This window comes from Thamnophis elegans, chromosome 1 (assembly GCF_009769535.1).
Source record: "Thamnophis elegans isolate rThaEle1 chromosome 1, rThaEle1.pri, whole genome shotgun sequence".
NCBI classification, from domain to species: Eukaryota; Metazoa; Chordata; class Lepidosauria; order Squamata; family Colubridae; genus Thamnophis; species Thamnophis elegans.
Window position 1 is genome coordinate 52,734,487 of NC_045541.1, and position 15,159 is coordinate 52,749,645.

A 15,159-nucleotide genomic window follows, 5' to 3' on the forward strand; every position below is an offset into this window, starting at 1 on the left:
GAAGTCAAGTGAGACTGGGCAGCTTACAATTCTAAAATTATAAAACAGTTAAAACAATTAAAAACAATAAAGCAGTAAAAACATTGAGAAAATAAACAGCGAATCAAGATGAGTATTCAACTAATAGTAAAGCCAAGAAACAGGACCCTTAATACATTCTGAGCCCCGAGCCCTGGTAAATAGCCAATTGTTTAAAGCCTTGCAAAAGGCCAATAGGATTAGGGCCATTCTAATATCCAGGGGGAGAATATTCTACAAAGCAGGAGATATAGCTGAGAAGGCTCATCTCTAGTTCCCACCAGATAATACTCAGGATCTGCAGCATGTCCAACCTGGATTGAATTGGATGGGTAGAAACTCCAGGAGAGAGAAGTCCATCTTCACTGCAATTCTGTATTTATAAAAAGTTTCTTTCCTCCTGCCTTTCTTCTGGCTACCAACTAAAAAAAAATCTTTAGATAGTTCTTGTTAACTTTGATGTCAGTTCTTTGCTTTACTTTAAGGACTCCTACTACTTTTGCCTAAGCATGGGTATAAGACAGCTGCTCCTCTCAATTCTGTCCTCATTTAAGAAATTCTCCCATTGATGATTGATGTTCTGGTCACTGGAGATGATCCTTTCTCTCTTTCATTGTCACTGTATGTCTCTCACTGTATACCTGGATGAGGAGCTGCTCTAAGCTCTCCAATCTAAAGTTCTTAGCTCAGGTGCAAAACATTGTGACACATCAACAAACTTCATCTTCTCACAGTTTGGAAAGTATAGGTTACATAACCCAATACCGTGACTGTGTGATACAAAATAGCGCAAAAACATCCCCACCTTTTGTACCATATTTTATAGACTTAATATTGATGTCTTCTTCATTTTAACTTCATCTTGGCAATCTGTATATCTGAAAGTGACAACATCTTAACTGGCCAGCTTAGATACCTGAAATGGTTGCTCACAAATGAAAGCCGGATCTTATAATTGATAACACACAACAAATTTTATTGGGGCAGCTTCTGTATTGATGTGTGTACTTCATGGAGTAACAAGCAGTGCTTAACTTCTTATAGTAGTGATGAGATAAATTTCAGTCATTTGAGGTGAACCATGTTGAGAAACAGATATCACAAGAATTACAAGAACTCTATTTTATTGATATAGGCTATATTAATAGACTCTTTGAAGCCTGATAATGTCTCCCCTTCCTCCCTCTTGTATCAAAAATGGTCAAGGCAAGGCAAGGCAACATTGACTATATTTCTCACACCTTCCTTGTCTCTTTTGCTAAGTTTATGTTTACCTCACAGGGTAAAATAAGGATGCGGTGGCTCAGTGGCTAAGACGCTGAGCTTGTCGATCAGAAAGGTCAGCAGTTCGGCGGTTCAAATCCCTAGCGCCATGTAACAGAGTGAGCTCCCGTTACTTGTCCCAGCTTCTGCCAACCTAGTAGTTCGAAAGCATGTAAAAATGCAAGTACAAAAATAGGAACCACCTTTGGTGGGAAGGTAACAGTGTTCCATGCACCTTTGGCATTTAACCATGGAGATGTCTTCAAACAGCGTTGGCTCATCGGCTTTGAAATGGAGATGAGCACCGCCCCCTAGAGTCGGGAACAATTAGCACATATGTGTGAGGGGAACCTTTATCTTTACCTTAGCAGGGTAAAAGTGATGGCTCTTGCCTCCAGGGCCATCTTTGCACTACTCTATGTCTCTTCATCTTTTGGCAATGCCTTCCTGTTTATTCTATCTGTTTCGGTTGTTCCCCTCCTGACCAGAATCTTGGCAAAGATCAAGAAAAGTTTAATTATCTACATTCTCATGGCAACTGTGGTTTACCTTGGTGCTCTAGCTTTTCCATCTGGTGTACCATTGGTTTCTGAGCTAACCTGACATGCCCCACCAAGGACATGTCTTCCATTCATACACCAATTTCCTCCATAATTGGAGAATTTGTTTCCCCAATCTCTCTGGAGAATATGATGTAGCAAGTTACTTCAGCCTTCTAAATTGCTTCCTATGTAACTAACTTGAAATCCTTTAATCAGTCCACCTGGAAACAGCAAGTTAATTCTACACAGTGTCAGGTCCATCATATCTGGATTTTCTCTTACATTTGAAACAGTAAGGCTTGTCTGTATTGTCAGTAAAGATATGATTTGTATCTATTTCCATCATTTTTCCTTTGGGTAAAATTTCTTCTGCATTATCCAGATGTAGCCAAAAGAGTATTATAAAGACAGTCATTGTAAATGAACACTAAGAATCTTGGCTACACTGATGTATTTTTAGAGAGTTGCTTTACTGTAATTTATTGAAAAGCCACAGCTATCTGGATTGATTTATAACTCTAACCCATAAGTCGATAAAACTCTGATGGATTCAGAGAGTACATGAAACCAAAACAAATTGAATTACACTAAGGTTTAGTGTAACATAAACCCAGTCCCTGTGTCACATTATCATGATTGAATGCAGAATTAGACCCAAAGAAAGGTGCTTATTTGTCCCTGACCTTTAAATTGTGCCTTCCACATGACTGCTAATTTTATAGGGAGTGGTTTTCTTGCTGACTTTTAAACATCCAGTGTCAAAAATCAGATATTTTCATTTCAATGTAAAGAATTGATTCCTCCCCTTCCCTTCTTCTCTTTCCTTTCCTTCTTTTCCTTCCCTTCCCTGTCCTGTCCTGTCCTTGATGTTCTCTGATCTTGGTTGTTTTTTTGCAGACATTTCATTACCCAAACTAGGTAACATCATCAGTGCTGGAAAGTGGTGTTTGTTCTCAGTTTATATTTCAGTGGCATTCCCTGACTCTTAAAAAACATTACATTCTAGAAAATCTCATTGTGACTTTAAATATTAGAAGCTAGATAATCAATATTGGAAAAGATAAATTAAGTGTTGTTCCAATCTGCATATCCAATGAGTAAAAATGAACAGAAGAAAACCAAAAATAGAACCAAAGGACTATAGAAAAATAAACATAACCATTGCAGCAGAGGTCGAAATGGTATTGATCTGCTCTGCATAAGGGAAAACTAGTTTTTACAATATTAATACCACTGATGTCATAAATATCAGGTTGAAATTGACAGAAAAAAACAATATCCTTAAATTATGCAGACATATAAAATTAGTGCAATGCACATGGATCAAAACAAAGATAAAATGTATATCAATTCCAACTCCGGTAGATAGTTGTCTATTTAAATTTTGAACAAACCCAGACCCTTGAGTTCTTCCTCTGGTTCATTTTACCTGGACACTGTTTTTTTGGAATTCCTGCCTTTATCTCAGAGCTACAGGAGCATGACCTTAGCTTTCTGCTTCTCTCTGACCCAGCATCCTGCTTCTTGCTTTTCTACAGTTCCCCAGAGAATTGCCTGTCCTCTCCCAAAAGAACAAAGTCACTCCTCCTGCAGCAGGAGGGGTTGAGGTCAGTCTGCACTGTGCTTACACACCAGAGATCATGGTTGAAAAAATACAGGCTCTGAGTACATCAAAGCCTATGTGACATGAAGGGTTGTGCTTACAATAAAGCCAGGTAAAGTAGGTAATGGTAGTCACCTCCATTAAGTAGTTAACATATTAATTTGAATTAATGCCCATATTAGTCTTAAATAGCACTGGGCCTTTTTGAGAACAGGTTTTGCCATTTTCATGCTGGAAACAGCAACTATTACAATGGAAATATTTCATATTTAAATTCCAGTTGATAATTTCTTATAAAGGGAGAACATTGCACCATCATCTCAGTATGGTGTAAGAATGACTAAAACAAGGTTAATATAAATAGATAGTTTTGGACTTTCCCAACCTGGGAGAAATCTAAGACCTTCAACTCCTAAAGTTTCCCAGCTACTGTGGCCATTGCTAAGAGTTCTGGAAACTGAAACCCACATATTTGGAGCGTGGTTAGCTTGGAAGGGAAAGCCAGTTTAGTCTAGTGGTTAAGGCACCAGACGAGAAAATGGGAGTTCAAATCTCACTTTAGCCATGAAAGCCAGGCAGCTGAGAGACCTTGGGCCACTCAATCACTCCCAGCTCAATTCATCTCACATGGTTGTTGTTTGGAAAAAAGGAGGAGGAAGGGTGATTGGATATGTTCACCTCCTTGAATCACTTGTAAAGCTAACAAAGGCAAGATACAAATAAACAAATAAAAAACAATAATAAAGGTAGTCCTTGTCTTACAACAGTTCGTTTAGTGACTGTTTGTAGTTACAACAGTACTGAAAAAAGTGACTTGCAACCATTTTTCACATTATGACCGTTGAAACATTCCTATGGTCATGTGATTCACATTTGGATGCTTAACAACTGGTTCATATTCATGACATGTCCTGTCACTTGGTTGCAGTGTCCCAGGATCAGTGGTGGGTTGCAGGCGGTACGCTCCGGTACGGGCGTACCAGAGCCTGCCCGGAGCACCGGGCACCATACCGGTATGGTGCTCCAGAGGGCCGCCTGCCTGCCCGAGTTCCTTACCGTGTTTTAAAGCTTTCGGCGCTTCTGCGCATGGGCATGGTGCGTACAGCACTTGCGCGATGCCCCACCGAACAGCTGGAGCGTCGTGGAGGCTTGCAAAACCATCGTTTGCAGCTACAACGTATGCGGGTGCCACACGTGTGTGTGCGTGCTGTGCGTTTCCGTGTGGGCGACGCTGGGCCCATTCCAACTGTGCCGGTTGGAACGGGGTCCGGAACCCACCACTGTCCAGAATCATGTGATCTCCTTTTGCAACCTTCTGAGAAAGTCAATGGGGAATCCAGGTTCACTTAACAACTGTATTACTAACTTAACATCTGCAGTGATTCACTTAACAAATGTGGCAAGAAAAGTCATAAAATGGGGCAAAATTCATTTAACAAATTTCTCACTTAGCACTATAAATTTTGGTCTCAATTGTTGTCATCCATTGAGGTCTACCTGTAAAAGCTAGTGTATTAATGTGAGATTTTAATTTGTAGTGGAGAATTGTTCCTGGCTAAATGCAACATTATGCAAATGAACTTCTCATGCAAAGGAAGTTCATTTCACTACTTCTCTCCATGTCTCCAAGTATACTTCATAGTGTCCCTGAACTCTGTCAAGCAGATCTGGAGATTTGAAGATGAATTATAGAGCAGAAGGAAAAAATTATTTGCCAGTGGCGTCTGTCTGTTCCACTGGTAGGACACTGTTGGATTATAAGCCCGTAAGAAAAATATTTCAACATTATTTATTCTGCCCAGCTGCAGAGCTAGTACCATTTTATAATCTCAAGTATTTTAAAATGTGTTCCCAATTACCTTGTGCATATTTAAAGGAATTAAATTGCCATCAAAGGATTTTGCAAACCGTTTGATCTTACTGTGTCGAAAGATTCCTATCGGAACAAAGATAATTTTTGATTCTGCACATTGTTTCATTGTGAGATATGTTTCCTTTTGTCTGGATTGTGTATGCGTATGTGTTTTTAAAGAAGGTCGATTACTCTTTTTCATGTAAATGACCTGTGATGTTGCCAGGGGACATCTAGTGGTTAAGGCACCAGATGAGAAAATGGGAGTTCAAATCTCACTTTAGAATTGAGAGCTGAGGGAACAGGACTGTGGTGTGGCCTGTGTGGAGTTTCTGAATACAATTTGTAACTGATGTTTTATAGGTTTTATGGCTCTGGGTTACAAGGGAGAAGGTAGCAGGTGGAAGTGTTTCGTTCCACTTTGTCCAACTTTGCTCAAAATGATGTGTCAGTATCATAAGCAGTACACATCACTCTACACGGATATGAGCTAAATGTCAAGAAACTTTTTTTGGTGTAGCCTAAAACTGCCCACTTTCAAATTATTTATGTAATTCATTATTTTTCAGAAATAAAAATATGGAAAAGATTCAATGAAGTTGGGCCATTTGTAAGTCTTTGTAGTTTTATTAGCAAAACTAATAAAAACTTTAGAAAAAACGTATTCTAATAAAAAAAAATCCAAAATCAAACAACATATGTAAATTCATGTTACATAGACAATTAAGTTTTCATATTTTTACATGAATGTGGAAACCTATGATACTATTTGTGGTATTATTTCTATGATAAAAAATAAATGACTAAAATAAAGGACAAAAGTGAGTTTTTGAAAAATAAATCTAAAGGACAGCTTTCTGAAATAAAGTCATTTTATATGATGATAGATAGATAGATAGATAGGTTAGATTACCTTGGAGAAAGTGGGGTACGAGGTTTTAAGAAATAATCTTGCCAACCTGCCTCCTGTCATTGGTGTTTTGTGAAGAGCTGTGCCAATAATGACAGTCATTTGTAAAAGTCAGATGCTCAAACTTCTAAATTATTCATTATTCATTGCATGATATTTGAAGCTAGGGGGAAAACCCCCCACTGTAGAACAATACAATTAAATCAAGCCAAGACTGTTTGAGCTATAATTGGCATGAAATACCATTTTCTATTTGAATGTGTCTTGAGATACATTGAACATATTTTGTAATGATAGGAATCTAATCTCTTTCTTGATCTGATTTGTCCATCTTCAAAAAGAAGAATTTGTATATCATTGCAGAGTTCCAGCCATTGCATTTGGTTCCTTTTCAACATTTAAAATGGAACCTGTGGGACATGATAGAAACACAATGCTTTTAATTTAACTTTGTAGATTAAATACATCTATCTCCAGTATTCCCCAAACCCAGAAGTGAATTTTGTTTCTCCGCTGAAAAGGATGATGCAATTTTCGGCTGCTGTTAAATACTAAAAGTCCTGGAGAAGTGAAGGATTCCAAGAAGCAGAAAAATCTGTGAACACATTGCTTAGTTCCAAGAACTTAATGTATTTTTCCAGTATTCAAAATCATTACCACTCTATTGAATTTTTTGTAAGTGGATAGCTTGAAGATGATGGGAAGTTATCCACATTACTAAATATTGGCAAGCTGTCTGTTCCTTAAAAACATTCATATCAGCAGTGCTGTTACATTTTGAGCCTGCTTTTAAAATGCTCCTGAAAAAAAGGTCGCTTTGGTTCAGTCTGCAGTATGTTAAAAAAATGGAAAGGATCAGAATCATCATCAAAACCACCCATTTCCTGTGATACTTGCTTTCTGAAGCCTGAATGATCCAGGCCGCCAATTTGCTATTTGTCTAACAACTTGGGTCACTAGTTCAGTTTACTATGGTACAGCATGTCTTTGGAAGAAGAAGTTTCCCATAAAGCTTTGGTAATATTCAGATTTCCATATAGTGAAATATTAGTGTGGTTGCAAATTGTTTCAGTGATTTCGTAGTGGTACTACAATATAAGCATTGTTTTTCTAGATTGGACCCTGCTCAACTTAGTCCAGCTCTCAGAATAGCCAACCACTTGCATAAATTTCCCACTACGTGGCCTTCAGAGGCAACCAAAAAGAAAAAAAAGACACCTTCACAAATCAAGAATCCAACAGTCAATTGAAGTGGGTTTACTCTCATTCTTGCATAGGACCTTTTCCTGCAAGGCCCCCCCCCCCCCCAAGAAAAATGTTTGTAGTTTGGAAGATTATTTGTAATGGAATGTTTGATTGGAAGATAACTGCAATACTGTACAGTAGGGATATAAATTGAGGGAAGAGGGTGATATATCTCTCATCTTTGGCTGCGATAAAGAAGGCGTGTCTTAGAGGGGACCCATTTTCACAGGGCCTTTCTAGGACTTTCTATCAATTTCAGGAGGATTAAAGAATTTGTTAACTTCACTGTCATCTAATGGGGAATGGATTTAATCCTAGGCAAGATTGGGTCAATTTAAGGCTAGATCTAATCTGCTTGGGTTTAATTAACTGGCTCAATTAATATTTTAAAAAGATTCCTACACTATACTTTTCCTTGCTGACTCAGTTATGCATGTTATAGGGCAATAGGCATAGATAAGGAATGATATAGAGCCCTGAAAATATAATTTGAGAATAATTTGTCTACTTGCTATTTTTCACTTTTAGAATATCCATGGCTTTTAGTATTACAAACAATTGACTTTATAACATATATCCCAATGGATTCAGTTAACTTAAATTCTTTGGAACAGAGGGTGAATTAGAATGTGGATAAGGGCGAGAAGGACAAGCAATTCTTCTGTACATTAATGTCTCTACGTACTATGGAAAATTCATAGGCAGATGACAGACAATCATAACAAAGCTATTAGGGGATTAGATTTTATGCAGAAAAAAGAAAGTGTGGATATATGGCGTTTGCTGAAGTGGAAGCCCTGTGTTCTATAACTGGGAACTGAACTATTGAGACCATTTCATTAAAATTAAAATATATTATTTAAAATCAACCTTAAAATATGACTTTTTGCTTTTTCAATGTACTGTCAGGAATAAATTAAAGCAATTAATCTATACCTTCTAACAAATGTATTTTCTGAAGTTAATGTATCATTGACATTGTATTTTTGACTGGACTAGTCAGATGCAACAAGCTATCTGTTGAAGAGCCTTCATTATTCCTATTTCAGGCTTTCAGCATGCCTAGTATTACATTAAGAGAGGACTTTGGAATTCTTTCTTTATGTCCATAGATATAACAGAGTAGTGCCTTCTCTGCTTTTTAAAGTTAGCCTGGAAGAAAAGCAGCATAGTAGAAAAATGGATGATTCCCCCCCCCTCCCTTCTACTCCCCAGTTTAATGAAAGGAATAATCTACTGTAAATCTTCCTCATTTTAAAATGTCTTATTTCATCACTGATATCTTTATAAATGAAGATGCTTCTTATAATTAATATTACTTTAGGTTATGAAAGTTTTTCTAATTTGAAGTATAATTTTGGGGATACTTGGCTTCTGGCTAACATGTTGTCAACATTATATTCTTGTTATGATTTTAAGAAAAGTTTTGTTTAATTATCTGCATGCAGTTTTAAAATGTTGGGTACAAAGACAGAGGTAACTTGAACAATATGTAAGTAGATTTTCTTTGTATGGGAATTCAACATATGTGCTATTTTGAGCTATTTGGAGGATTTCTTGTTTGTCTCATTTGACCATTGTAATAAAAGTAGCTTGTCTAGTGAATGACATGTTCCATTGGAAGTATATCATGTAGAATTCTGCTGGCATTCTTTCTGGATTTTGATCCTTTCTGAATGATTGATTTGGGCCTGGATATTGTAAGAAAACTCTATCATGTGGTTGAATGATGTAAAGTTGGCCATGCCCACGCAGTCACATGCCCCCCCCCCCCCAGCCACCTCCACAGAATGGGTAGTAAAAATTTTTGAAACCCACCCCGGTAGGCTCATTTCAAACTCACAATTCAAAGGACTTAATTTTAGAGAAACTAATTAAGAATTAGCTGTTTTTGGACAAACATGCTTTCTAATGTTCCTTCATGAATTACTATGCACATGTCCTCACTGAAATTATTTAAATTGCATGTCAATAGTTTTCTGTGTTCATACATTGTGTTTAGGATTATTGAATTTGGGCTGCTGAATTCTGGATAACAAATAGATGGTAATAAAGAGTACCAATTTTCTGTATTTTACTGCTGCCACCTAGTGGTCATTGGAATTTTCCAGCCCAGATCTGATAGCCTTAATTATCACGCTAAACCCTGAAGTAAGGCTTACAAATCAAAATGTGCTAAGTCAGTAAACTAATTACTGGTAATAGCTAACTAACTAAACTAACTAAAATGGGTATGATGTACAGTAAGTATTTAGAAGTACTGAACACTAGAATAGATAAAAGACTTAAAGCCCCTTTGATTTATCTTGGTGTAAGAGGAAAAGCAGAGACACAGTGGCTCAGTGGCTAAGACACTGAACTTATCGATCAAAAAGTTGGCAGTTCAGCAATTTGAATCCCTAGCACTGCGTAACAGAGTTACTTGTCCCAGCTTCTGCTAACCTAGCAGTTTGAAAGCATGTAAAAATGCAAGTAGAAAAATAGGGACCACTTTTGGTGGGAAGGTAACAGTGTTCCGTGCGCCTTCGGCATTTAGTCCTGCCACCACATGACCACAGAGACGTCTTTGGACAGGCTGGCTTTTCGGCTTTGTAATGGAGATGAGCACCGCCCCCTAGAGTCGGGAACGACTAGCACATATATGCAAGGAGAACCTTTACCTTTACCTAAGAGGAAAAGAACAGCAACAATGCAGGAGTGAGCATTGATATGTCTTCTCCTGCTCACTGGAAATCAAGCACGAGAAACTTTTATTTGAGATTCTATGGAGATTTTCAGCAGTCTCAGCCAACATTATGGAGATTATTATGATTCATCAATAGTGAATCAGATGTTCAGACTGGATTTGGCATTTTTATTCACCAATTTCCCATCTTATTTTTATTATTTTTTTATTTTTCTGCTAAATATTTTTATTTATTATCGTTATTATTGTATTAGTAGATTGACAATTTCTTGAGCACCGTAAGTTCTTCATCCCTGCATTTAGTGCCTTCTGTTCATGTTAGAATCAAAGTTGGGATGGGCCATTTAGACCCTGACTCCATGTTCTTGCACACTACAAATTTTCTAAATCATAAATACTTTGGAGTGCACATGAATGTAAGTAGTGCACCATTTACTGTATGTTCGTCATTAAACACTATATAGTAACTGCTTTGTCCAACAACTATTTGAAAGTAAAGTAATTTTGTGATCGGTTTTTGTATTTATGATCTTCACAGATCTGTAAAGCAAAGTTCATAACCACAGTCATAGTTTCACTTAATGACCACTTCACTTAACAACCAAGTTTCCAATCCCAATTGTGCTGGCTAAGTGAGGATTACCTGTATGTCTTTTTCCATGTAAACATCAAACAAGATGCCACGGCTTTAAGGAGTTGATTCATAACAACTTTTTTTCAGAAGCTTGGAAAAAAAGACAGGCTAATGAATAGCAGAGAAATGCTTCTATTTTCAAGCACTTCTGCCAAGCTATTTTTGACATTTGCACAGCCCTGGTAGTAGCTGCTTCTCATAATATATATATTGAGTAATGTCTGTTTGGTGATTGTAATCCATCTAGCCTGAAAATGTTGTATTAAGCATAATGTTAATACTGGCAAAATAATTTAGAAATTAACTTACTTCCAGAGTTGAGTTTCATATCAGCCCTTTTAGAATTCGTTCTGCTGGATGCACCATGAACCCAATATTTGTTAACACTGAATTTTTACAATACTTTGATAAGAATAGGGAGATTGTGGAGTCCTTGTATTCTCTGAGATTGGTTGCTTGCAGTGTTTCATTACTCAACTAGATAACATCAGGGCAAGTTAATGTGAGTTTTTCTCCTTCTTTATATATAGAAGTTTGCCCTGCTAGTATTTGTGAAGGTGTGGCTTTCTCCTGATAGTTCCTTCATTAGGATAGTTTTCTGCTTAATTGTTTGTCTAGTGTTAATCCCTGCTATCTGGGTGTAGGCTGCAAATAGGTAGTCAAATGTCCAACCATACACATCCACCACAAAACATAGTATCCTCCAGAAAGATCTCATCAGACGATGCTAATTCAACTTAGAAGCAGCATTTAAAACAACAGAACTTGGCTCAGAGGTTCAGGTAAGGCAAACAATCATACCACAGACTGGACGAATGCAGAATCAGAGTCAAATCAAAACAGATGACACAGTAAGATGACTTAAGATGACATCTTAAGACATCTTAAATCAAAATTTAAGAACCAATAAATCAGAGAGATATCCATGGGATCAACATTCTGAGTAGTCAAAGCGGAGACCATAATGTAGCATCTACACATGCAAGTATGGATCTGGTATGTAGACGATACTCTTATAATAAAAAGGGAGCAACTAAAGAACTTATATGAAACATTATCTTCAGAACAATAATATTCACAAGAAAACAACTGCACACTACCCTCCTTGGAGCTTCTAATCAACAGAGGAAATGACAGTAAATTTGAAGTGTGTTGAAAAACCCACCCTAACCAAGTGCTCCATTATCAAAGTAACAACCAACTCCTACAGGGGAGGTATGTAAGAACATTATTTAGATGAGTACAGATGCACTGCAGAACATGAGAAAAAGATCACCTGTGAACTCTCTGTGTTGACATTCCATGCAGAGCATCAGTGGAGCCAGATCTCAGATTACAGTAGCTGGGTTGAGATGAATGAAACTATTGGATAATGTGATTTATGACACAGACTGAAGGGAGGACAAGAACACGAGCAAAGTTCAGAAGCAGATAAAGAAAGCAAAAAAGATGGCTGCGAATAAGAAATGCCTAATGAAGAATGCCTAATGAAGCTGTTAATAAATCAAGTAGGTTGTGTTTTTTGTTTGCCCAGTGTATCAACTATCTTTCTTCCTCATAATCCAGTTCTAGAAAGATGATGATAAATAGAAAAATGTTGAATTTAAAACTGAGACACTGATAAAAACTTGAGGACGACCTGGAAGAGAAGAAGTCTATTTAATTTAATTACAAAATTTAAAAAAAACTGAGGAAATGCATTAATATTTTATTTTTATAAGATTGTTAGAACAAAAGGAAAAAATTGCTTCTGTTTTCCACTGTGGAAAAGAAACGAGCTTTCAAGTGCAGATGGTTATGCTTAAGTTACATATTAAACATATCCTGTTGATAAGAAGAGCTCAGCTATTTAACTTCTTAGCTTAGGCGAGTGGAATCTTTTTGAGGAGTTGGAAGCAACTTAGCCAAGATGCCTCAGTTTGGTAGTTTTTCACAGAGCATGGACTGATTTTTTTTGCAGGGAGTGTGGCAGTACAAAGCTGGAAAGAATTTTTGTGAAAATCTCTCATATTTTCTGTGAAAATATCTTTATTTTTGTATACTTTCATATATGTGAGTATTTTCCAGAAGTTACAAATAAGATTCATCCAAGAAAGAAGATATTGGTATGATTCCACTATGTGAAATGTTTTTAGGTAGGTGATGCATTACTTTAGTTTGGGAGCCAAACGAGGTATACTTTATTCCTTACTGATAATTCAGTTAATGGTTTTCCAGGTCGAGGAAAGGTATAATCTGCTCAATATTGTTTTATTAGAGAAGTCAAACAACATAGTAAGCTATAAATCATAGTTCAGAGCATTATAAAGTCTGCCTATATGATGGTTTTGATCAATATCTTAGAAGACCAACAAAGAGTTAAATTTAGTTAAATTCAGCAATGCTAAATCTACATAAATATTTAAAGAAAACCAGTTTTATGAAGTACAGAGGACAGAAGAAACTGTTTGGATTTTTTTGTATAATATAGTATATTCAATCTTGCCATGGGGGTCTCTCCAAGTGAATCTAATGTACTGGAAGATACAGAAAGAAGTATTATTTTTAAACAAACGAAATGAGGCCCAGATGTTTTATATTTGCAGGTGGCCTATGAACAAGAGATTTGTGCACATTTATCCTGTGCAATAAATTCTTTGAAATAAGGGATTAAAACATTAATATGTTTGATGCCTAACTAAAAGAGAGTTTGGTTTTCTGCATAGTAGAACAGATTTGATTCCAGAAACAACGAAGAAAGCTAAGATGGAATTTGGAATTTGTCCACACAAATGTTATATGCCATGCTGGACGAATCAGTTGAGGCTTTGTTGGCATGCCTAGAGCAAAAGGGGGGAGGGGGGTAGAGCCAAAGATTTGGGATTTATTTATTAGGGCTATCTCCAGTTATGGAGTATGATTGGACATGACAGGTTTGGCTTATTTCAGCACTTCTGGGCCTTTTAACTGTCCGGTAAAAAGGTATTCTGATGAAAATAGCTGCATCTGCTAACATTTTTTTCTTTACATACCTATTAAAGAAAAAGGGTTTTTGTATATATGATCTGGAAATTCTATAATATGATGGATTCCTTCTTGGCATCAGAAGTATTTCATTGTAATCAGAATTATTTCCATTTGTATCTATGGAAATATATAGAGAACATTTTCTGCCTTTTTTATTTGTGCATGAGGAAACCTTGCAGTTCAATTAGTTTTAGTCTGATTCTACATGCTTTTTATAATTTTTAAAATATGCTTAGCTTTTAGTATTTTATTCATCAAAATGTAAACACTCCAGTACTCATTTGATTTATTGTAGCAATTTGTGCAATTTTTGAGGATTGTTTTTTGGAACTAGGCAGGTAATTCACAATTTACAGTTCTTTTTTCATGCCTTTCCTAGTTTTGTACTATACTGTAATCATTGGGACATTTTAAGTATTTGCAGTATTGAGTGTTATCATTGCCTAAATGAAATTTGGGAGTTTTGGGTGAATCTCTTCTAAAAGCTTCACAGGAGAGTGTTCATATTATCAAAATACATTCTTGCCATGACAAATTTCTACTGTATGCACCACATGGTTATTGTGTTTATCTCCTCAGCTTCCCCTATAGTCAAATGATTTACAGAGTATCAGAATATAGATTTATATTTGGGCTCATAAAACTTCAAAGGAAAAGGAAAACCCCAAGTATTTTTATTTTTCCCTACCACCTGAAGTTTTATGGTAGAGCCATAAAAGTCCTCATTGACTTTCTGCTTTCAGTTACTTACATTCTGTTAACCTTACCCAAATACTTCCAAGATTCTCTCAGGAGCAGGCAGTTATTATCAGAATATAACCAGTCTAATGATGACTGAACCCAAGAATTCTTCAGTGATTAATTATTGTTATACTTCTCATTACTTCTATTTATTCCCATCCATTCTTCTTCTTCTTCTTTGGTTAGAAACCAGTTTTGAAATATATGAGGAGTCTAAAGTCTGCCACTAATGAACATGTTCAGTATGCAGAAAGTATATTTTCATAATCTTTGATGGATACTGCTTTCTTTTAATTGGGAATAATGGGTCTCTAAGGCACAGAATTTTGAATTGGAAAGAAAATAATCTGTGGGCAAACCCTGGCACTGCAGGTAGTCCTCAACTTAAAACAGTTCATTTAGTGATTGTTCAAAGTTATAACAACACTGAAAAAAGTGACTTATGTCCGGTGAAAGTGACTTTCACACTTATGATCAAAATTCAGATATTTGGCAACTGACTCATATTTATGACCATTGCAGTATTTTAGGGTCATGTGATCCACTTTTGCAACCTTGTGACAAGCAAAGTCAAAGGAGGAAGCCAGATTCACTTAATAACCGGATTACTAACTTACCAATTGCAGTGACTCACTTAACAACTATGGCAAGAACGGCCA

The 15,159-nt window shown here is 36.6% G+C and overlaps 1 protein-coding gene across 5 annotated transcripts in view; it reads left to right on the forward strand.

The window, feature by feature from the left end:
- LOC116507635 (myosin light chain kinase, smooth muscle-like) overlaps positions 1-15,159 on the forward strand; it is an 89,079-nt gene that overhangs the window by 23,065 nt on the left and 50,855 nt on the right. Inside the window, exon 1 of one of the 5 annotated variants that reach the window (XM_032215924.1) lies at positions 12,222-12,261. The exons of 3 other annotated variants lie outside the window; for them this stretch is intronic. In XM_032215924.1, the coding sequence (XP_032071815.1) occupies positions 12,234-12,261 (28 nt within the window). In that variant the 5' untranslated portion in view covers positions 12,222-12,233. Of the gene's footprint in view, positions 1-12,221; positions 12,262-12,656; positions 12,889-15,159 lie in introns of those variants that run through there. One more of the 5 variants, XM_032215933.1, reaches the window with a different exon arrangement.